At 33.6% G+C, this 23,132-nt stretch overlaps 7 protein-coding genes and 4 pseudogenes across 11 annotated transcripts, besides 4 other annotated features; 5 read left to right on the forward strand and 6 right to left on the reverse strand.

Annotated features, from left to right (window-relative positions):
* Window positions 1–9,038: part of a mobile genetic element that runs on past the window's edge.
* Window positions 1,085–1,533, reverse strand: TVAGG3_0642390 (annotated as a pseudogene). Its single transcript has one exon. A coding segment is annotated over exon 1 (449 nt).
* Window positions 2,919–3,349, reverse strand: TVAGG3_0642400 (annotated as a pseudogene). Its single transcript has one exon. A coding segment is annotated over exon 1 (431 nt).
* Window positions 6,371–6,432: a mobile genetic element.
* Window positions 6,553–6,661: a mobile genetic element.
* TVAGG3_0642430 lies at window positions 6,752–7,617 on the reverse strand (annotated as a pseudogene). Its single transcript has one exon. A coding segment is annotated over exon 1 (866 nt).
* A 1,841-nt stretch (window positions 9,039–10,879) lies between the features above and the next one.
* On the reverse strand, window positions 10,880–11,387 carry TVAGG3_0642440 (protein of unknown function, DUF4106 family; the record flags this gene model as incomplete). Its single annotated transcript, XM_051241314.1, has 1 exon — window positions 10,880–11,387. A coding segment is annotated over one exon (508 nt), but the record flags the coding sequence as incomplete, so codon positions are not given.
* A 673-nt stretch (window positions 11,388–12,060) lies between these two features.
* Window positions 12,061–12,288, forward strand: TVAGG3_0642450 (uncharacterized protein; the record flags this gene model as incomplete). The annotated part of the gene is made up of 1 exon (XM_001283686.1): window positions 12,061–12,288. The coding sequence occupies one exon, from the start codon at window positions 12,061–12,063 to the stop codon at window positions 12,286–12,288; it is 228 nt and encodes a 75-aa protein (XP_001283687.1).
* A 2,624-nt stretch (window positions 12,289–14,912) lies between these two features.
* Window positions 14,913–23,132: part of a mobile genetic element that runs on past the window's edge.
* On the reverse strand, window positions 16,076–16,300 carry TVAGG3_0642470 (uncharacterized protein; the record flags this gene model as incomplete). The annotated part of the gene is made up of 1 exon (XM_051241315.1): window positions 16,076–16,300. One exon carries the CDS (start codon window positions 16,298–16,300, stop codon window positions 16,076–16,078), a length of 225 nt encoding a protein of 74 aa, XP_051087902.1.
* TVAGG3_0642480 (uncharacterized protein) lies at window positions 16,875–17,069 on the forward strand (the record flags this gene model as incomplete). The annotated part of the gene is made up of 1 exon (XM_051241316.1): window positions 16,875–17,069. One exon carries the CDS (start codon window positions 16,875–16,877, stop codon window positions 17,067–17,069), a length of 195 nt encoding a protein of 64 aa, XP_051087903.1.
* TVAGG3_0642490 (protein of unknown function, DUF4106 family) lies at window positions 17,232–17,854 on the forward strand (the record flags this gene model as incomplete). Its single annotated transcript, XM_051241317.1, has 1 exon — window positions 17,232–17,854. A coding segment is annotated over one exon (623 nt), but the record flags the coding sequence as incomplete, so codon positions are not given.
* On the forward strand, window positions 18,509–19,123 carry TVAGG3_0642500 (uncharacterized protein; the record flags this gene model as incomplete). The annotated part of the gene is made up of 1 exon (XM_051241318.1): window positions 18,509–19,123. One exon carries the CDS (start codon window positions 18,509–18,511, stop codon window positions 19,121–19,123), a length of 615 nt encoding a protein of 204 aa, XP_051087905.1.
* Window positions 19,387–20,162, reverse strand: TVAGG3_0642510 (annotated as a pseudogene). The gene has a single exon. A coding segment is annotated over exon 1 (776 nt).
* Window positions 20,432–21,499, forward strand: TVAGG3_0642520 (uncharacterized protein; the record flags this gene model as incomplete). Its single annotated transcript, XM_051241319.1, has 1 exon — window positions 20,432–21,499. A coding segment is annotated over one exon (1,068 nt), but the record flags the coding sequence as incomplete, so codon positions are not given.

Raw genomic sequence — 23,132 nt, forward strand, 5'->3', positions numbered from 1 at the left:
GAGCAAAGGACTGGGTTAGAAATGCTTCAACTCAGAAAATTTTGACAAGAAATCCTGAGCTTTTGATATCGGTAAGATTCTATGGAACTACAGCATATCTCATTGACAAAAGTCTTATACCAGTAGTTTTGTTATGGTTAGACCCAGTTGTTGGATATAACTTCATAACATATGGTTCATTCGATACGGAACGTTGCAGTGAAGGCTTACTTTACATCGTTCAGAAACCGAAGGACTTCAACACAAAGAGATATAAGATAGGAAGAACATATAATATAACTAAAAGATATGACAGTATAGTCAATAGAGTCAAGGTTGTGTTTGTGAATGATATGAGAGCTGCTGAAACAGAACTACTTGAAAAGTTTGAGAAAATGTATGGTGCTCCCACGAAAGGTAAAGAAACGTTTGAAGTAGATGAGATAGATAGTGCTATAAAATTATTTGACGAAGTTGCTGAAAAATACATGTAAAGCGTTTATTTTTCAAGCTTGACTTCAGATGGCTCAGGTAGCTCTATAAGGTAAATTGTCTTGTCAAATCCTTCTGGCATTCCGAGTCCTTCCTTCTGGCATTCCGAGTCCTTCCTTCCGACATTCCGAGTCCTTCCTTCTGGCATTCCGAGTCCTTCCTTCCGACATTCCGAGTCCTTCCTTCCGACATTCCGAGTCCTTCCTTCTGGCATTCCGAGTCCTTCCTTCCGACAGGAAAAAAATTTCCTGACAACTGGAAGAACTCTTCCTTCCGGAAGGAAAAAAATTTCCTGACAACTGGAAAAAAATTTCCTGTTGTTCGTCCGTAAACCATTCAAATTTTCGAAAATTGAGAACTTTTTGGTCGAACTTCAGAAAAAGTTTTTCCTTCCGACAGAAAAAGTTTTTCCTTCCGACAGGAAAAAAATTTCTTGACAACTGGAAGAACTCTTCCTTCCGACAGGAAAAAAATTTCTTGACAACTGGAAGAACTCTTCCTTCCGACAGGACACAAACGAATGTCCGACGTACCACCAACCGAGTCCATTCCAAAGCCAGAAGAACCGACAGCCCCAGCACCACAACAGACTAAGACTAAAACACTTACATTTTCAAGCTTGACTTTTTACAATTTGAACTTTGTTTGCGTAGATATGAATTCTGAAAGAAGTATGAGGGTCTTGTATGACTTTGTACTTCTCCCATAGTTCATGTCTGTCAAACTTACCTGCCATGGACCCTTTCATAAGTTCCATGAAATCGTCTTCGGACAATCCGGGGAAAAGTATAATATCAGTAAGTATTCTCTTTACATCCTTACTTAAACTCTTGGCTGTCTGTACACAAATGACAACTGAAATGTTAAAGTGTCTGAGCTTCTTAAGAATTCGACACATGTCTTGTTCTCTATTCTTTAACAAAGGATGAGAGGCGAAATCATCTAAGATAAGAAGACATCTGTGAGGGTAAGTCTTCCAATCGTAAGATTGCAATTTCTTCGAAATGTATTCTATCTCTTTCTGTTTGTTTCTGAATGTTTCTTCTCTAATATTCTCTGCATTTCCTCATTTGGGTCTTTAAACTTCGAATTGACATACTCATTTATAGCATTATACTTCAAAACTCTTCTTTGGTACTTCTTTATCCAATCTAACAACTCAGTATCCTTTATACATACTAACTTAGACTTCTTTATAATATCTTTGAACGAATTGACGGTTTGGTCAAATTGACCCGAAGTACTACAAATGACTACTAACTCATAGAATGGGTTCTTCTCATCTAGTTCTTGTTGTTGTGCAGCCATTTTAAGATAAGTGAAAGTCTTACCAGACCCAGGTGGTGCAATTAGACCTGTTATACCATTCTGAGCAAATAAGAACTTGTCATGTATGGGTTTTATCTGAGCATTTTCTAACTTCCTCTTGTTCTTGTTTAAAACATTCTCAAATTTCTTGTCAATGTCAGCAAACTTTTTTTCTAAACATATTTTTAGAAAATTAAAATTTTTATCTTTTAGAAAATGTCTAGCGATTTCGCTATCTATATTCGAGACAAGCTTTTCGACAGCAAAACATCTGTCGACCATAAAATCTTACATAGTGTAAACAAGAAAGGGGAATTTGTTCTAAAGTTCTGTTTCTGGGAATATGACAAGAACCATAAAACATTAAGCAGAGCAGTCTTAAAATTTGTCAATGACAGACTTGTTGACAGAGATGACGCCTCTTGGAGAGATGAAGTCCAACAAAACTTCTTAGAATGCAAGAAGACACATGCGCTGTTCTTGAAAATGAAATAGAAAACAGAATAGAAGAGCTATTAAATGACAAAGCACTTTTACAAAAATATGGTTCTGAGAAGTTTGACATAACTCCACCAGAGAAGAAGAAGAGAAAAGAAAGAAAAGAAAGTAGAAGAAGAGAAGAAAGAACCTGAACCAGTTCCAGAGAAAAAGAAATTTGACATGTAAAAATAAAATTTTATTTTTAGAACATTTCTGGGTCAATGTCAATGTTCTCTTTCCTCTTTAGGAGCAAACACTGGCTTAGACTCTAAAATCTTTTTACCCAATTTACCTTGAACTTCTACAACTTTAGACTCATAATATTCATAGTCGTCTGCTTTCTTTGGTTCATAAGGTATAACAAGTTTGTATGCTTTGCCTTCTTTAAGGTTTGAGAACCTTCTGTCAAAACTTTCTTTGACTGTTAACAAACCTTCTATGTCTAAGTCTTCAAATTTCGCACCATTTTTAGTCACAATAGCAAACTTAACTGGTTCGATGTTCCAAACTTTGCTGAATGAAGACTTTTCAAAATGGTAGAAGTAAACATTCAAATATGTGAATGGTTCTAGTTCTTCTTTAAGTCCTGACATATACTTATTTACTGAGATGAATTTCGTCATCTTTTCTATCGGATAAAAAAATATTTTTTTTAAAATTTACTCAGAAAAATTTTTCTTTGTATATACACCATTCTGTACGTCTAAAAGACTTTTGACATTTGCCAAGAATGTTCGTTTAGACGCTGTCATATAACCATACTCTTGACAATATTGTTTATATTCATCGTACAATGACCTTTCATCTAAACACTCAAAGTCAGTTTCATCTATGAACAGTTCATATACACTCTTGTTTGCTTCTAACAATGTTTGTCTCTCTTCGGTATGTGGAATTTGTCTTGGATTGAACTTTGAAATATCTAATGTCATGAAATATGAGAACAAGTGGTTGTAAAAGTCAGATGTCAAAGTTTCTGCTAAGTCGTCAAAATATTCTGTATCTTGCATATGAGAATCTGACGTTCTGACAACTACATATCTTCTGTCAGAACTTTCTAACTTCATCGAACAGCATTGTTTGAAACCATGATGAAATTTGCAACATTTTTCACAAACTCTTTGGTCTTTATATTTTCTTTCAACAACTCCAACTTTGTCTGTTATAAGACTCTTCAAAGCATCCGAGTTCAAAACTTTTGTTGTATCTATACTTTGAAGTTCGTTACATACTATAAGTTTCATATTCTCTATTGAAGAGTTAAATTTACCGCAGATGTTTTCTAAGTTTGTCATATTCGGGTTCGAATAACCTTCTAACAGTTTGCATAAGATATCTGTAAAGAAAGTGTTCTTACCTGTTCCTTGTTTTCCAATTATAATGAGAGCAGTTTCATTTTTAGCACTTGGATGTTGTAAGATGTTTGCAAACCAACATAAGATATACTCATAGACTCTTTCGTTTCCATTGCATATAATTTCTTTGACATGGTCTAACCAAGCTTCTATAACATTTTCTTTCCATTCTACTTGTTCATATTTATATCCAGTGAAGATAGAATAGAAGTTTGGAGAAGGTGTATAAAACTTTATACCACGAACTGAAAAATCTTCTAACTTTGACAAATAAGATATCCCAAGCATCTAACATCTTCATACCAACTTGTACGACTTTTATTTTCTTAAGTTTCTGTTTACATTCTTGTTCTGAAACTATTGTCGCTTTAGGTTTGTTAAAGACTACATCCCATTCTTTCATAACATAACATTCTGGGGCAGAGTCGACATAAATGACTAAACGTTTCAAATTCTCGACTGCTTTGTTATAGTCTCTAAATGGACACATATTTCTGAAGGCTTGGAAGTCATAAAAATCTGAAACATCTATTCTGTACATTTTTATAAAAATAAAAAAAAATATTTTTTTTATTCTTGACTTTGTTGTTGAGCTATTTGTTGTTCTTGAGCTATTTGTTGTTGAAGTTGTTCTTGTAGTACAATACTTTCACCAGTTGCAATCTTCCAATTCGAAACTTTCTGCCGTCATTGACAAATACAATAGGACATAAAAGTTTTACAGGAACAAAGTTTGCGTCAACTAAGGTTAAGTTTATGTTTGCTAAAGTGTTTTGAGTTTACTAAAGCTGAAAACTCTGCATTCGAATGAACAATAGGCAACCAGCAGAGAATGTGTTGTTTATACGCATGAGTATCTTTTGGTCATAGTAGTTTCTGTCGACATTCGAATAAACTTTGAACCTAAGTTTGAAACAATATATAAAATAGGTGTACTTAAAGTCAATGGAACAGACAAACCTTGTATGACACCTTTTCCTGTTATAGGAAACTGTTGGTAGTAAAACCAGATATAAGTTTTGTATTATAGCTCATATCGTTTATAGTAAACTCAGTCGGACATCCAAACATAATGAAACCTGCTCTAGTTGCAGCACATGTTACATCCGTCCTTAAAGTATTAAATAAGTCAACAAAACCTGTTGGTGGTATATCTGAGTAAGTATCTTCAAAGGAGTATTTTTTACCATTCACAACAACAAAGTCTTCTGGTGTCAAAAGAGCAAAACAGGCTTTAGTCGTCATTGTGTTTAAGGTTAGTTTACAATATCGTCCTTGAGGACTTTGTAAGTTTGTTGTTATAGAATTATATGACTCAGGGTTTTTAGTCGTAATAGTAAAACCACTATGTCTTTGCCATTTTTACTTAGCAAATAAATTTTAAATGAAATGTTGTGGTCGTCAAATATTTTTATAACGTCTGGGAAACTATATTTTAAGTTCAACGTTTCACCTCCTTTTCATAACGTATATCTTGTCAATGACATTATATGAAACACCACAGCAAGCAATGTCGGTCTATTTCTTTGATGTTTATATCGTCTGCCTCTGTCAAAAGTTTCAATAGTTCTTTCAAAACTTCATGAGGTGCGATGACATTATTGAGTTCACTTTACAGGGTTGTGTTCGACCAAGTTTAACATTATACCTAAAGCTTGACAAATCTTCTCCTGAGTTTTAAGTTTGTCTTTAAGTTGTTGGTAGTCGTTTCGAATATCTGCAACAGAACTTAAGTCTCTGCTAACTTCAGGATATGTTGGTTGTTCTTTTACAGGAACTATTGTTATACATCTTCGTCTTCGTATGGTTTCCCCACTTCAACATCTCTGTCTTTGACATTGACAACAACACTTTGACTGTTTTTTGAGTTGGTGAATTTAACTTCACATCTGCCACCGCCATTAAACCTTTTGAAACACTTACGCTTCTATTTTTCGGAAATGACATTTTACTTAGAATAAAAAGATGGACGTATTTGAGTATCTCTTCGAATTGAAGCAAAACAAAGTTTACACACACAAACAATACAAGTTCATTGACAGAATAGTTCTTTATACAAACAATGGAAAATGTTATAGAATAGCAATATTTGCTGAACCAAAATATTTTCATAAAGCAAAGAAAGTTGGTATAACTGAAATGGTGAAAGTTCTTGAAGCAGACAAAAATATAACAACAAAACTGACCGATATTTCTAAAGGTAAGTTTATCTTACAATATTATATCAAAACTGGCGTACTGTCAATATTTGACGGAGAGAAGTCAGTTCAAGAACAACTTACTGACCTGCTGCCAAAATCTGCTCGATGGAAGCTGTCGTTATACCAATCTGAGGAGCCCCAGCAGGTTTCATCGAACGAATTTTCAAAAGAGCATCTTCCGTGAAAAGTGCTATTGGTTTTGTAAACTTCTTTGCTTTCAATTCATCTGGACCGTCTCTGTCACCAGTATATTGTATTTGAACTGTACCAACAGTTGAAATACACCCATAAAGTCTTCTGAGTCAGCAAATGGAATGCCAAGCCAAAAGTTTGAACGGTCTCCATTTGTATATTGAGTTTTTTGACCTCCTGTATGAGTCCATACTTTCACATATGGCATAATAGAACTTTGCATTTCAGGGTTAATGGTTGTTGTGAAGTTGTTGTTAAAGTTCATAGCATCTAATGTCAAGTTGTATGACCTCATATCCTCAACTGTAGAATATTCTTCTCTTGTATAATATTTGCCATCTATGTTTATATGATATTTAATACTGTTATATACGAAAACGATAAAAACAGTTTGACAGAAAAGTGACAACTTTACGTGTCAAAAATATAAAAAGTGATATTTTATTCATCATTATCTTCTTCATAATTTATTTCATATTCTTCGTCTTACCAACAAAAGATGGGAATGTGAACAATTGCGGGCAATTTTTAGCCATTTTGGCTTGGAACTAGAGCCTGCGAGGTACATGGATAGTATCAGTACCTCACAGGCTCTAGTTCTCTATATGGCGCCGAGAAATTTTGGTGAAATGTGGTCGCATTTCACCAAAATTTTTTCGGCGCCATAGGATGAATAAGGAGGGTGAGAGATATTATTTCATACAATACTACTCTCACCCTCAATTTTAATTACTTAAACTCATTCTATTTTTTTGACATGTAAATGTCACTTTTACTGAGATCTGACACAATGTCAGATCTCTTTTTTTCGTATATAAGAATACCAGGGTTGTAGAAACAAGAATAGTCATTTATAGTTCGTCTGAACAGTACAAACATAGTATCTGCATGTTTCATTGCAGTTGTTAAGGCAATATCTGTTCTTGCACCTGGGTCAGCACTTTGGTTTCCAACTTCACCTGCAAAGTCTTTGACAGATATTTGGTGTATAGGGAACATAAGTGGAACTGCAATATATTTGGCAGCTAAAGCATTTGAAATATCTGGGTCCAACATATAGACTGCAAGTCTGCTTTCTATTCTCTTGCATTCAAATTTTTCGCATGTAAACTTAACTGGGTCCCAAGCAGTTCCAGCAGCATTGAAATAATAGTTTACTTCAGTGTTGAGGTTTGAGAAACCAAAGTCTAAGTCGACTTTGTCTTTGCAAAATTCGGCGAATGACGTTTGATTTGCTCCCTTTACGTCTGTAAGAGTGAATGGGTCTTGTGTTGGTGCAATGACTAAGTTATTTTTGCTTGGAGTAAGTTCGATAGAAATTTTTCCTGCCCAGTTTGGCAAGTATCTTAAAAACCTGAAGATGAGGAAAGATGACAAAGGAACTCTAAGTTTCAGTTTTACTTTGGTTACTGCTGCTGCAGTTTGTCCAGAAAGGTTAACATAAACTCCTGGAACGTTAGGGTCAAGTCTTCTTATTTTCTCAATAGTTGCATACTGGTCTGTTTGTTCTCTAGCTTGTGGTTGTACTGAGTTTCTTAAAGCGAACCATTCATAGTTTGCCCATGTTACTGTTTGAACTAAGTCAGAGTTAGAATATATCTTATATCCATGAAAACTTCTGGAGCATATTGGTATCCGACATAGAAAAATTCCATTGCAACCTTTCTTGTCAGACAACTTGGCAGAAGGTTTTATTTCAATGTCTTGTTCCACGTATAAGAATGAGTTGTCAATAGAAATAATATGAAACCTGTCGCAAGCAATATCTACTGTTGTTGAAGAACCTTCACCAAACTCACCTACGTTTCCATAAGAAACAGCAGTTGTATATTCGTAAGTTCCAGGAACTATTTCTGACCTTCTAATGGCATTGTCGCATTCGTTATACCATTCGGAAACATTTCCATTCATGGCATCCAAAACTGTGGCGTTATATTCTGAGCGGCGTACATTTCATATGGGTAAAAATATAGAATAGTTGGATTTATATGTCATAATAGAACCCACTCGGACCAAGCTTTACTTTCTTCCTGACTGAGTTTTTAACTCTTCTTTTTCCTTCATTGCCACTACTTTCACTAGATGAAGTTACTTCTTCACTACTTTCACTTTGTTTCTACTCTTCTCTTCTTCTTTGGTGTCGCTTTTGGTAACTTGCCCTCTGCTTCAAGTTGTTGCATCTTTGCCTCATGTTCACCTAGTATGTTGTAAATTTCCCATGTCCTTTTTGCCTTTGGGCTCTGGTCGCCCATCTCAGGTAACCAATATCCTAGAAAGATTTTGTCATAGTTTGTATTTGAGTCTTCGCGTATTGTTTGCATGACTCTTTCCTGAGTTTCCGGTTCAAGCTCTTCAAACAGAGCTTGTCCATATGGAATATGCTCGTTTCCAAATATATGTTTTTGTAGCCATTCTGGTTTTCTTTCCATGTTACCAATTATATCTTTTGTGAATGGGAAAGCTTTTACCCAACGTTTCAGTCTTTCGTCATTTATTTCTGTAGTTGGTTTTATTTTGTCAAGGAACATGTTTTTCAATACTAACATTTCATTTGGTACTGTCCATTTGAGTTTTCTTAAATATTCATCCCTTCTCAGTTCATTGTCTGCAAAGTAAGTTTTTATGACATTTTGTAAACTTTCGTTTGCAAGGTCATGTACAATAGGTTCTCTTCCTTCTCTCTCCCTAACTTTCTTTCTAAACTCTTCACCAAATATACCATCTTTATGGTTCTGTGTAGTTCTTTGAGATAAATGTTTTAGAACGTCAGGTGTTATATTCCATCAGCCATGTTCATTTCATACTGGTTCAAAATATCTGCATCTTTCATATCTTTCAATGGCATTAAAGCCGCGCTGAAAATACCAGCTATATCTGGTTCACCATTCACTTCCATTGCGTCTACAACTTCTTGGAATTGTGGTTGTAAGTTTATGAACCACCTATCCGGATTAGCTTTATGACCCCATCTCATTGTAGTTCCATAGTCTGCAGAAACAAAAGTAGGTTTGTTTCCATCTTGGTTAGGTTCTGAATGAACTTTAAACAATGTTTCATTTCTATATGTTTTGTTGAAATTTAACCTTTTATTTTCACCGAGTTCAGCCAAAGATTGAACGTTATATGCTCGTAAGTAAAAAGGATTGTTGTATTTGCGTACATTTTCTTTCAGTACTTCCATTCTATGCTGAATATTTTCATCTGATGTTGGAGTCTTTTGTATGTCGGCAAACATTTTTCGATATTCTTCTACTATGTCAGCCGAATTTTTCTTAGACTCTTGGAAAGATTCCATATTCACCTCATACTCTTGTTGAGGGTCAAGATTTTTCGGCTGTTCCAAATCTTCATCTAGTTCTGTGAGGTTAGTTTCCAAAGGAGGGACTTGTTCGTTTCCTTCAGGCTCTTCTAGCTGTTGTTGCTGAACTATTTCTTCCATGTCTGGTTGTATCTGAACTTCTTCCTGTGGAGTTTCTTGTACCTCATCTGCTGGCATTTCATATATTCCGAGACCGTTTTTAACAAATTCCCTATCTAAGTCATCCGGACTCATAACCCTTTCTTCTTTCGTTCCGTCTCTATTTTTTACGCGTTTCATGAAGAGAGTTGAATCATTATTTAGCTCTGACACCAAATATCTCGGAGTAAATTCATCCATGTCATTTGGATGATATGCTATTAAATCATATCCCTTAGCGAGCTTGTATTTTCCAGGTTTGAGATTATATCCCATTTGGTGCTGAACCATAAAGCTAAATAGGTTCGGGTCAGTATTTCCATCCTTGAACTTTCTAATAGCTTCTTTATATCTGTCACTAAAGTCAAGAGTATCTGGGTAACCATACTCTTCCTTAAGCATTTTTAAGAAATCTTGGTTTCCTTGTTCTCTACTTCTTTTATGTCCTTGCTCTGTTTGTTGTTGTTGTTGTGCTGGATTTTGAACTGTTGGTTGTTGTGTTGGTTGTTGTGTTGGTTGTTGTGTTGGTTGTTGTGCTGGTTGTTGTTGTTGTGCTGGATTTTAAACTGTTGGTTGTTGTTGTGCTGGATTTTGAACTGTTGGTTGTTGTGTTGGTTTTGGTGCATGCCTATGTCTGTGTCCATGTGACGATGTAAATGTTTTAGGTAGTCCTGGTGCAGGTGCTTCTCTTGGAGGGTTTGGTGGTATATAAGTTCCACTAGCTAGTATATAAGTTCCACCAGCTGGTATATAAGTTCCACCAGCTGGCACATATGTTCCATCTGCAGCATAATGTCCTACCTGACTTTTCGTTTTTAAGAAAGCATTTACTAGGTCTGTTTTGGTCTGTTGTAACTCTTTTTCTTGACTTTTCACAACAGTTGCTCTAACGGCGTCATAGGCACTTTGAACTGCCTGTCTCGTTGCTGCATCTGTTATTTTCGTCATATTTTGTGCTACTTCTTTTAACTCTTTGTCGAAACCTTCAGACTTCAGTTTCTTTCCAGATGAGAAGTCGTTCACTAGTTTCACCTTACTATGAAGAGCTTCGAAGGCGTTCTTAAAGTCAGCATTCGTTAAAGCTTCATTTGAACTGTCTTCATCCGCTTGTATTTTTGTCCTTATTGACCCTATAAGTTGGGCTGCTTTAGCGTTGGCTTGGGCATCTAACCAGTCATTGTTAGCTTTTATATATTCTGCGCTTTTCATTGCCTTTTGCATGGCTGCGTCGTTATTTTTACTTTCTTGTGCTAAGTTTTCATACTGTACGGTTTGGTTTTGCAACTGTAAAAGTTTTTCTGCCTTTACATTTGCTTCAACTTCTTTTTTATACTCATCGCTATCCATATATGTCTTCAGGGCTTTTTGTTTTATCTCTTCATCTTTCAGTACTTTATATTGAGTAGTATGGTTTTTCAAATTTAAAACATCTTGTTCCATTTTTGCTACTTCTGCTGCTTTTTCTGACACTTTTTTCGCATATTCCTCTGTACTTAGTTCTTTCAGTTGTTCTTTTTTCTTCTTTTTCTCTACGTTTAACTCATTGAGTTTCTTTGTGTGTCTGTCATATTCTAGTTTCTTTTCGTTTTCACCTATTTGTTTCTGTATGTCTATGTTTGACTTTTTGACATCTGCTATTTGATTTTTGAGTGAACTCAAATTCATTTGACTTTGAGGGTTATAGGCTGTTCCGTCTGCAGCTCCACCATAGCCTGCCATTTTCGCTAAAAGTGCCGCTCTTAAACCTCCACTCTGTGCACCAATGACTCGGTTTAAAAGCATAGGATTGCTTGACATTTGTTGCAACATAGTGGGGTCATTCAGCATTTGTTGTTGCAACTGTTGTTGTGGTGTCAGTCTTACTATTGGATGTTTCAATGCTCTCTTCCTCTTACGTATATTCTTACGTAGCTTACGTGGCATTTTAAGTGAAGTTAAAAAGCGGTTTTATACTAAACATCTTCGGGGCTAGAGGGCGCAACGCGCATGGAAGCCCCACTACCTTTTTTTTAAATTCCTTTCCAATATGTTGAATCAAATCGATTTTATAAATAAAATTTGAACCTTAAACTTGATTATTATAAAAGTGACCTTTATTTACTTTCAATAACTTAATCCCAAGGTAAGAAGCTAATCCAATCATATAAAAATGTTATAATTAACCACATGTTTATTCATTTATGATATCATTATGCTTCAAAATCTATAATTATAAAATTCAAATTATCAATTATCAAAAAATCTTTATTTGTCATATATCAAATAGAAAAGTTAACATATATCATCTTTCAAACTATAATATAGTTAAATTCGAAAATTTCGAAATCAGATATTATTTAAATTTCTTACATGGTGGATGTATAAACAATCTAATGGTATATTTTACTCCTCATTATCCACTCGTTCTAACTATATACAATAATCATGTGGAACTAGAGCCTTAAGAAATTGGAAAAAGAATATTCAAATTTAAGAAAAGAAAATCGCCAAATAATCGAATACAGACAACAAATTGAAATTGAATGAGAAGTTTATACTCATTATTCAGATTCTCTTCATGAAACTCAAAATTTACTTGAAAGTGAACGTCAAATCAATGAAAATTAATGAAAATCTGAAAGAACGTGTTGCACAACTCGAACAAATACTTGCAGGAAAAGAATCTATGACAGAAGCAAAAACATCAATGGCAATGAAGTTTCAAGAAGAATATGATCATGTTACAAAGGATTATCAGCGAATACTAGATCTCTACAACAAGATGGTTGTTCAATTAAGAGAATCTCGAAACAGGATTAGTGAACTTGAAGCAGAATTTAGATAATTCTAAGAACAACTCATTTGCTAATGATAATATTTCGAAAAAAAAATACATATGAACCATTCAACTATGATGATTAAATGCGACCTAAAACAAATTCTAAGTATTTTGATGATTTTAATGAGTTTGGTCAACAATTTGAACAGCCATCAGATATATACCATCAGTGAAACCTTATGCTCCACCTAATTCATATGATCCTCCACAAATTCCTATTAAACAAAAACGAGATTTCAATGATAACTTTGTTTAACAACAAAAATCTCCTCCAAATCAAATACTTCAACCAAATAAATCTGCTTTAGTTGAGAGCATACACCTTGGAATTTCTATTAAAAAAATCCAAATCAAAATTTTGTTAAAGGAGTATTTGTTTCTCAGATAAATAGTGTTTACGAATCATATGTTCTAGTTTTTCAGTTCATTTCAGAAAAAATTATTCAAATTACAGTTATTAGAGTTGTTTCATCTCATCAAGCTTTCGAAAGTGAAACAGTTGGAATTGGAACATATTTTCACACAGATCTTACTGATCCAAAACCTGTAGAAGCGAAGTTAAGATTTGGACCAGATTTAATTCCTTCTGCAGAATTTGATTTGATAGCAGATTATACTCCATGTCGTATTGTTATTAAACCAGGTGATAACAGTTTGCTTCATTAGGAATACAATCAACGGAAATCATCAAAATGTTTAATATATATATTTCAATTCCTCATTAAGAAAACAAAACATTATATTTGACCTAAAACATATACTAAACATTTTGATGATTTTAGTAAACCATATAAAGAACCATCAGATATAAAATCAGTGAAATTATCTTATACAAATTCCATTTCAATTGCTTCAACCAAAGAAATAGAAAAAATAAGTTTTGTTCGAATTCAATTTCAATTGCTTCAACAACAGAAAGCGTTTATATTACAGATATATAGTGATTATGAATCATATATTCTAGTTTTTCTATTAATGTATTGATTTCCAAAAGAAATTAAAAAATAGAGTTTCTAAAATGTTGAAAAAGAGAAAGGGAAAAAATAAAAAAAATAAAAAAATAAAAAAAATTAAAAAAAAATAAAAATAAAAAAAGGTACGGACAGTTTTTAACCTTAAATTCTAAAAAATCAAGGGCATTTGTTAGCTTCACAACTCGTAATACCCTTTGAATATCACCAAGATTTTAGAGCAAGCAAAGCATTAGCATACTCTTAAGAGAATGCAATGTTTGTTGCATGAACTAAACTTTGCAAAAAAGAACATATTTTGATTTTTTGCAACCTATCAATTTTCTCATCATTTGATCAGCCAAGATTACTAAAATTCGAAAACACTTATAACCCTATCGGAAAATCTCTACCATAAAAAATTAAATTTATAAAATATTTTTGAGACCGCGCTTTCTCTTTGAAAATCATGGGGATGAATCACATACAAATATATAATAAGTACGTAGAAAATGAAAAAAATCCGTCTTGCCAATTTTTAGAAACGGATTGCATTTCATCAAAAATCGACATTACCCAATAGTTGACTGGTAAATTAGCTGTTATCATAATTAACGGCATACAGTTATCAAATAAATATTAGTGCAAACGCACAACCAGCAATTAAAATTCTGAATTTTTATTACTTGCAACTTGTTTTACTCCTACAAGAAGAAGATTACTTTTGAGTTACATAAAATTCAAGTAGTATCTTCGAAATAATTGTATTTAATAAATATAAATATTTTATGTTTATTTTTTTCGGTAATCTATATGTTTTTGGATTTTGACCACAAATAGTTCTTCTTTAGTTAAGAAATTGTTAGTTTTTTTAAAATTAAATTTTGCATTCAAGAAATATCGACGTTTTTCAGGAACATAAAGAAATATTTTGCATCAACATCAATTATAAAACACATTCATTTTTCCAAAAAAATCACAATTTTGGGATTTTGTAATAAAAATTGTATTTCTTCATTTTATTCTTCATTTTTTGAAATTTTTTTGGAATTTAAACTTAAAGCAAAGACAGATTTTTATATATGATTAGAGTATACTTGATGATTCGGTTATAATTTTATCTCTAAAAGTTATACATTCCTTTTAACAATGAGTATTTCGATTCAATATCATGTATTCAAAGCATTTTTGAGCCTACTTTACTTAAGAAATCAGATTCAACACATTAGCATATTACGATAGGATTGCTATAAAACGATAATATCAATTTTTTAAAGAAATATTTTCTGATCTCGTTTTTCAAGCATAAATTTAGGATTTATTATTAGTTATTCACCATATGTTATTGAATTTCTGTAAAAATAACTACTGATACTTCATTATTGTTAACAAATTGAAACAAAATTTCACAGAATCTTTTGAAGAATGATATATTTATGCATTACTCAAGCTACAAAAATGATGCAGAGTATTAGCATATGCATTATTAACTTATATCTTCTAATTAAATTCTAGATTAATATATCACAAAATTGGCAAGACCAATTTTCTTCATACGACACATTTAGTATATATGGTATATATGCAATCTATGCTCTTGAGTATATGGCGTAAATCCGGTCAGAAAAAAAGTGTCTGTACCTTTAAATAAAAATAATAATAATAAAAAAAATAAAATAAAAGTTAGTATGGGTTAGTTGGGTACTGTGGCACTGCGCACCTACTTACCCATTATATGTGAATTTGACACTTTACAAAACCACTAACGTATATTTTACAACACAAACGACAACATTAACTTAACCTTAAATATTTACAAAACCGCCAACCATTTCACCTCACTAACATTTTCACTAACGAACTCACTAATGAAAAAATAAACGTTCTCATAAATTTTCTTCTATATCTTCATCGTCAATGTTAACTCTATTGTAGTCATACTTGAAGTCATAAAGTTTCTCAAGTTTTGAAATGCATAGTCTTGTTAACTTACCTTCATCATCATAAGTTTTTATAAAACTACCATGACAATCTTTATAAACAGTCAGTGTATAGTCAACTGGTCTAGGATGAAGTGTAAAGAACATGTTATACTCAGGAAGGAAGAATAAATGTTTAAATGTATGTTTGTTATATGTTTTGATTTGTATGAGTTGCTTTTGTTCTGTCATTTATATAAAAATAAAATAAAAAATAAAATAAAAAATAAACTTAAAAATTAATGATATCACCACCCTCACACGTATGAAAACATAGCACAAAAATAAATTTAGGTGAAGTGGTGAGATCTCACTTGGTTTTTTAACCTGTTGAATTCATTGCTTTATAACTCTCTTCCTTGGTTTCTTTTTAGTTGCTTTCTTCACGTCTGTCTCCAACTTGACTGTCTTTCTTCTTCGGCCGTAATGATACCAGTTACTTCCACCAGTCAATGGGTCAAATGGTCTTTCGTAAGGGTTTCCATACATTCCATAGGGACCATACGGAAGAACTACTGGTGGAGAAGAAACATTTTCTTTAGTTCCATCGACTCTATTTAAATGCATTGTTTCACCTTTCATCTGGTCATTAAAGTCTTTTGCGTGTTTTGCAAACTCATCGTCCTTTCCTAAAGCATTTTCTGACTCAGTCGCAACCAAATTGGATGCTTTATTTATGAGCCCTATTTTATTTAATCTTAACTTCTTTGCAACCCAGCCTCCAATCTTCCCTTTATTTGCATCTAATGTCTTTGAAACCCTTCCTCCACTCATTTTATTTACTGCGTCATAAGCTCCAAGTGCTTTTGCTCCAAATGCTAATGCTTTTGTTCCCATTGCGCCTAAAGCTGCCCAAGCTACCATTTACACCATATTAAAATCATCTCTCTTCAATATTATCTCATAAAAGTTCTCATTACTGGAGAAAGTCAATGAAACATAAGCGTTCTCACGGGCTTCGCCCTCACCACTTTGCGGTCTATCTAACTTCTTTCTTATCTCATCTATACGCTTCAAAATGTCTGAACAATTGCTAACATCTTCTACAACAGTTATTTCATCATGAATGACCTTCAAGAACAAGCTCATTTAATATGCAATTAAAATCATTTCAATAATGAGTCCATCCTTTCCGTCTTTGGGTAGCACAACATCTTTCATTGAAGAAGGTTCGACAAGTCTTATGTTAAACTTACTGACAAAGTTTGTTATACTATAATGCTTCGGCGGCGAATACATGTAGTTTGAAAGACATAATATGGATTCTTCAGCAAATTCACTTATACTGGATTTTATAACAATGTTCTCACGAGACCAAATACCACCAATTGACAATCTTGTAAGCAATCCTGCTGAACCTTCTACTGTAAACGTCGATGGTAACATTCCACGAAGGTCATCTATTGACATCGTTGAGTCACTGTATTTAAATATTTTCTTAAAGCAATCGTCATTATCTAACCATGCAATAGCTTTGAAGTTTTCATTCGAATATACATCTGCTTCATTAAATGTAAAACCTGACTTCTTTGCAGAGATGGCTTTAAAATCTATTGAGTTTGTTTCAAAATTATATGCTATGGTAACTTCTGAAGGTAATGGATGTCCTTCCGCAGTCAGTTGTTCTCTCACTACCGTTTGAAGCTTTGTATTAAAAACTTTCATGTCATCTCCTGTATCTAAGTTCACATACACAGCAACAGGAAAACTATCTTGCTTCTTTGTTTCATCATTATACCTCAAAAAATTAAAGTTCTTCAATAATATTGTTCTTCCTGCTGGAATACTTCGAACCTGTCTGATTTCAATAGCTTTCTCACCTCCTACATACTCTACCCAGTGTCTTGGATATTCATAAGTATACTGACTTTCTTGAATTTTGGTTGGTTTCATCATAACATGTTCATAGTATATCTTTATACTCTTGTCAGTTAGACTCGGTGCTATGTTCTGAATATTTCTGACTTGCATTTTTAATGGAGATAAAATGAAGCATTTAATACATGACGTAGATGAAGACATGAATGAAACTACAGACAAACTTAACTCTTCTCTCATTCTTCCTTTCAGTAAGGACTATGAGTTCTGTTCAAATGGTGTGTATTTCTATTGTGGAAAGATGGGTTCAGGTAAGACATTTAACCTCATTCGTCATATACTCATAACAGAACGTTTAGGAAATGACTCATATTATGACCAAATCATTATATCAGCAACTTCAGACTCTATGGATTCAACAGCGAAAACATTTATGTCAAAAGTTCAAGCCTCTGTCGTTAAAGTTCCAGACAGTGAACTCATTGAATTTCTTCAACGTTACATTCGACGTAAGAGGAAATATTATGCCATCGTTGAATTTATACAGTCAGGAATGCAAAAGACTTCTGAGGAGATGGAAAGAATTATTGACAAACACCACTTACGTCAATACTCAGGAGTTTACGATATGAAACGACTTACAAACTACATTCTGTCAAAACTTTCAAAATACCCCTTCAAAAAATATCCATCAAACACTTTATTAGTTTGTGACGACTTCGCTGGTAAAGGTTTAGTGTCAAAACCAGACTCACCATTAGCTAACATCATTACTAAAGTCAGACATTACCATTTAACTGTAGCAATACTTATGCAAACATGGAGGTTTTTAGCTTTAAACATAAAACGTCTCATAACTGACTTCGTTATCTTTCAAGGTTTCTCACGTTATGATATTGAACTCATTTGGAAACAGTCAGATATAACATTACCTTTTGAAGAAATTTGGGAAGCATATAAGTCTCTCATCTCTCCTCGTTCATACCTTGAGATTCATATCATGACTAATACCATTAAAGTCAAAAATATTCCATGGGAACGACCAACATTGTTTTAAAGTTTAACCTTCAATTGACTGATGGTAAACAAATTCATGCATCTCTGTCGCCATTTCTGTTAATATTTTTGCTGTCATTCATATCATCCACTTCCCCATCCGTTAGCTTTTGAGGATATGCGTTAGAATAGCTGTTCTTAAATGAAGGCTTTTCACCTTTGAGAGCATAAACTCTATAACTTTCTGCATACTTTATGTTTGAACCTCCTGAGCCATCATTGACATAAATTTTTATAGGCTTCCACCCTTTGTTCATGTTCCTGCTTCTTCCCTTAGCTCTTTTGTTCAGTAGTTCTACATCTTTATACACAGCACCTGTCTCAGTGAATTCAACAATATTTTCATTCGTTAGCTTTACATTCAAACCCTTGTCGAGTATATTGTTCATTTCATACATATAAAAGGTTTTTATTCTATATGAAATGAGAAGCAAATCCATCTTAGCTGGTGCCGTTAATGTTCCAATTGAACCAACATCAAATGTTGACTCACGAACGACAAACAATATTGTCATAAAGAACTATAGTTCAGAGTGTTTGAAAGAAAAAGAACCAGAACTTAAGTCGGTGAATTTAAACTCAGCTTCAAACGCTAACGCTACATCAGATGTTAAGTTAGAGTATCCACCATTAGACCAAATTCTTTCAAGAGAAGCCAACGACAATCCTTACACAAATGTTCAAACAAATCCTTCAGATAACGTAGACCATTACCTTCTTCAGTTATACCAAACAATTTTACTCAAAGACGATAAGAAGCTTTTGGTAAATCTTATAAGCAAGAACCAAATAATTCTAACAAAGGAGGACCTTGAAAATGTTATCTCACGAATAACAGGGAAACAATGTGTCATTGACTATCTCGACCCTGAAATCGAATGCTGTGGTCAAACTCCACTATTCATGAAAATAGGTAACATCCGCATCATTGAAACACCAGGAACTACAGGATTTGAGTTTAAGTATAAATATTCGAACGAGTATACAAAACTTTCAACAGAATATAAACTTTGTTTGAAATATGTTTTAGTAAATTAAAGCAGTCAGGAGGGCTCTTTGAGCCCATCTTGGCGCTTTGCGCCGTCAGTCAAAAAAATTTCAAGTTAGCAATTTGTAATATCTATCCAAAACTTCTTCAACAGTATCGAACTCATCTTCATAATGCAAACCTAATCTTATTGACTTGGTGCAGTTTTCACTAACACAATATTTTTCTGTTCTCTTGACTGACATAACTAACTCATTTGTTTCATCAAACAGCAACAACCAAAGTTCATGACCTAATACATAACATTCATACTTTATATTTTTAGCTCTGAGTTCTCTTGTAAGCTGTTGCATTTAATATTTTCTAAAAAGTCAACTTCAACAGTCATTCGCACTGGTGCCTTCAGTTCTACAGGCTCTCCTTGAAAGTCAACAAGTCTGAATTGCATGTCTTTCAAATTATGAGGACTAATGCGAACCCATTTACCTAAATGAGTTGCTATGACAGGAACGTTTGGAATGAACATTGAATTGACTGCATAACAGAAGGATTTATATTCTACTGAACCTTTACTATTAACTCCTGAAATGCCTGTGACATTAGCTATTTTAGACTCAATGTATAAACAATTACCATAACATACGTATGGAACAGATTTCATCTCAATCGTTTTGTCAACACTTTTCAAAGGAAATGTCATATGGTATGCTCCCAGAAGCAATTGAACTCTATGACTCATTCGTGTTATCTTAAACTCCTTCGCATAACTGAACTTCAAAACTCCTGCAATAAGTTTAACATTCATTAAGTTTTCTTCGTTATCCTTGTTTATTGTGTATTTATGAGAGCATTTAACACTCCAGCTAATGTTTCCATCTTATATTCTACATTATTGTGAAATCTTATTTCGTGCTTCTTTCCATCTATTTCAATCTCCATGAAATCTGTTTCATCTGTTATAACGAATGAAGCGATAGTATTGAAGTCAACCATTCTGAATGCAAGCGCCTCATTCTGTAGACCTAAGTTTGTTTGTAGCTTTACTGTCCCGTATTCGTTTGGGTCTGTACTTTGCAAATAGAACAACATTTTATTCTCATTAAAATATGAGTATAGCTGCATATGTGTATGAAGCTGACAGAGCTAAACGTTTATATTTTGGTCAATATTCTCTCACACTTACTGACAAATATATTGTTATCACTGATGGAAATACTGAGAAATACATAACATGGAAGGACTATGAAAAGTTTGACCCTATTTTAACTTCATGTACTATGCCGTTTATAAAGGACGGTGAAATTATTGAAAAAGATAATACAACCGTATATAGGTCTGTTTATGAAGCATTAGAATATATGTTGAATCATAACCCAAAAAGATTTGACCCAAGCACTACACCATGTGCAATGCCCTTTATTAAGGACGGTGAAATCGTAAGAGTTCCGAATTCAACGGTTTATACAGCTGTTCAAAACAGTTTACAAAACATTTTAGCGAATATCTTTAATTCAGAAACTACAGAAATAAAATTACCGTATATAACAGATGCTAAAGAAATTAAATCAAAAACGACAACATTATTTACGTCACTTAATGATTTAATGACTTATATCATTAATATTCCTGCACCAACTACAGCATTTGATCCAAACTCGACGGTTTGCAGTGTACCTTTCATAAATGACAGTTCATTAATTACTTTAAGGGATTCGACAGTAAATGAATCATTAAAGGCGTCATTAATGAAAATCATTGATTTTAATTCATTCACGAATACATATAATTCATTCATTAATGTTTCATATGCTTCTAAAGAAGGTGAGCCAAAAACTATTGATAAAGCGGTGTATGAAATAAAAGCATCAACGACGAAATTGAATTCGTTAACTTTTGATGGTGATAGTTTCGTTAATGACATAACGTCGGGGAAAACAATTTTAACGAAAGAATACTTAAAATCTCATGTTAGTGAGTTCGTTGAAATTGAAAAAGAAGGTGGAATTAAGTTCGATCCACTGAATTTCATTTTCAGCTTAGCGAATGCGGGTGTTAGTTTCGCTGAATGGACAACTATACAGAGTGAAATAAATGCAATATGGACGTTTTTGGGGTCAAAAGCGGGAATGGGTGAGCTTGTAAATGCTGCAAGAACATTAGGTGAAACAGGAAATTTTGTAGATGGTTTTAAAAGACTTGTTTCAAATGTTTTAACAAACACAAAGAAATTATTTAGATATACCGTACATAACGGACGGATTTTCGAACAGATAGCAACAAACCCTCCGGTTATGGCTGCGTTGATGATGGTTAGAGATATAAAACCACGTAACGACGGGAACGAAGAACATGAACAACAGGATACTGGTCGGGTTATTCGAGACATTAAAAACGTGTATCCTGAAGTTATTGATTTATTTAGAGGAGTTAATGATTCAATTTCAAAACATTCTATAACCCTCGATGAAGAGAATAAATTAACAGATTATATATTCGTCATTATTGCAGAATTAATGAAGAGAATAAATGAAAAAGGAATTGGTGATATCATTAATGTCAGCGATGTAATGATGAAAAGAAATTTTGACTCATTATTTACAAAACCGAAAACAGAATATAGTCTTTATGACGTAATTACCGAATTAATGAAAAAGATTAATGATAATAAGAGTTCTGGCGGAAGAGTTGAATTAGAAGTGAATGATGTTAATGAGAAATTAGCCGAAAAAGCAGACAAAAATGAGCTTTTAGCTCTGAGTGATAAAGTCAAGAACCACGTTCATTATATAACTTCAGACGAACAGATTATAACAGACTACCATGGATATTTAACACAGGATGAACAAATAAGCACTGAAGATGTTAATGAAAGAAGATATAAATACATTCGTGCTAAAGGTTATGACATAAGCTGTACTGTACATTATGACACGGGTAAAGCGCTAGAAGCATTTAGTTATAACGATGAAATTTATGCCTCTACTTTCTCTGTTAAAGGTGTATTAGTTGAACCAAGATTTACTTTGAGAGTTAAGTCAAAAATAACTTTTGAAGATGCTATTAAAAGTAAAGCTGACAAAGATGAACTTGACGCAACGAACAAAGTTTTGAAATCTCATAAACACAATATCTCCGATATAAATGAACTTCAAGCTACATTAGACAGTAAAGCCGACAAGAACCATACACATAAATCCTTCACTACTGTTAGAGCAGACGACATAATATTGAACTATACCCTTGGTTCAAGTGCACCTTTAGAGAATCCAAGTACAAGCGTAAAAGATACACTAAACTCCTTAAATAGTAAATGTATGAACATTGAAGGTCATGCCAGAAACTTTGAAACACATGAACTACCAGCAATGTTAGATAAGAAAGCTGACAAAGAACATACACATAAATCCTTCACTACTGTTAGAGCAGACGACATAATATTGAACTATGATTTGGGTTCAAGTGCACCTTTAGAGAATCCGAGTACAAGCGTAAAAGATACTCTTAACAATTTAGATAACAGTTGCAGGAATATCGAAGGTCATGCCAGAAACTTTGAAGCATATGAACTACCAGCAATGTTAGATAAGAAAGCAGACAAAACAGAGCTTCAAACATTAAAGACTGAAATACTTCAAACATTATATCCTATAGGCTCTATTTATACGTCAATGAAATCAACAAATCCAGAAACAGTTTTAGGTTTTGGTACGTGGGAACAGATTGTAGACAAATTCTTATACTGTGCTAGATATTCAAAGCAAACAGGAGGTTCGAAGAAAATTAAAGAAGCAAACCTTCCACCGCACACTCATACAGGAACTACAAACACAACAGGTAATCATTCACATTCAATAACAAAAAGAGGTTATACAAATCTTGCAGCAGGTTCGGATAGACAGGGAATGCATAGATATGATATTTCAAGTGACCCAGTAGATTCAAGCGCAGGTATTTTCTGTGGAACCACAGGAAATCATTCACACACTTTCACAACAAATCCAACAGGCTCGGGTGAAGATTATATGCCACCATTTGTGACTATATTCGCATGGTACCGCG

This window comes from Trichomonas vaginalis, chromosome III (genome assembly GCF_026262505.1).
Source record: "Trichomonas vaginalis G3 chromosome III, whole genome shotgun sequence".
Taxonomy (NCBI): domain Eukaryota; phylum Parabasalia; order Trichomonadida; family Trichomonadidae; genus Trichomonas; species Trichomonas vaginalis.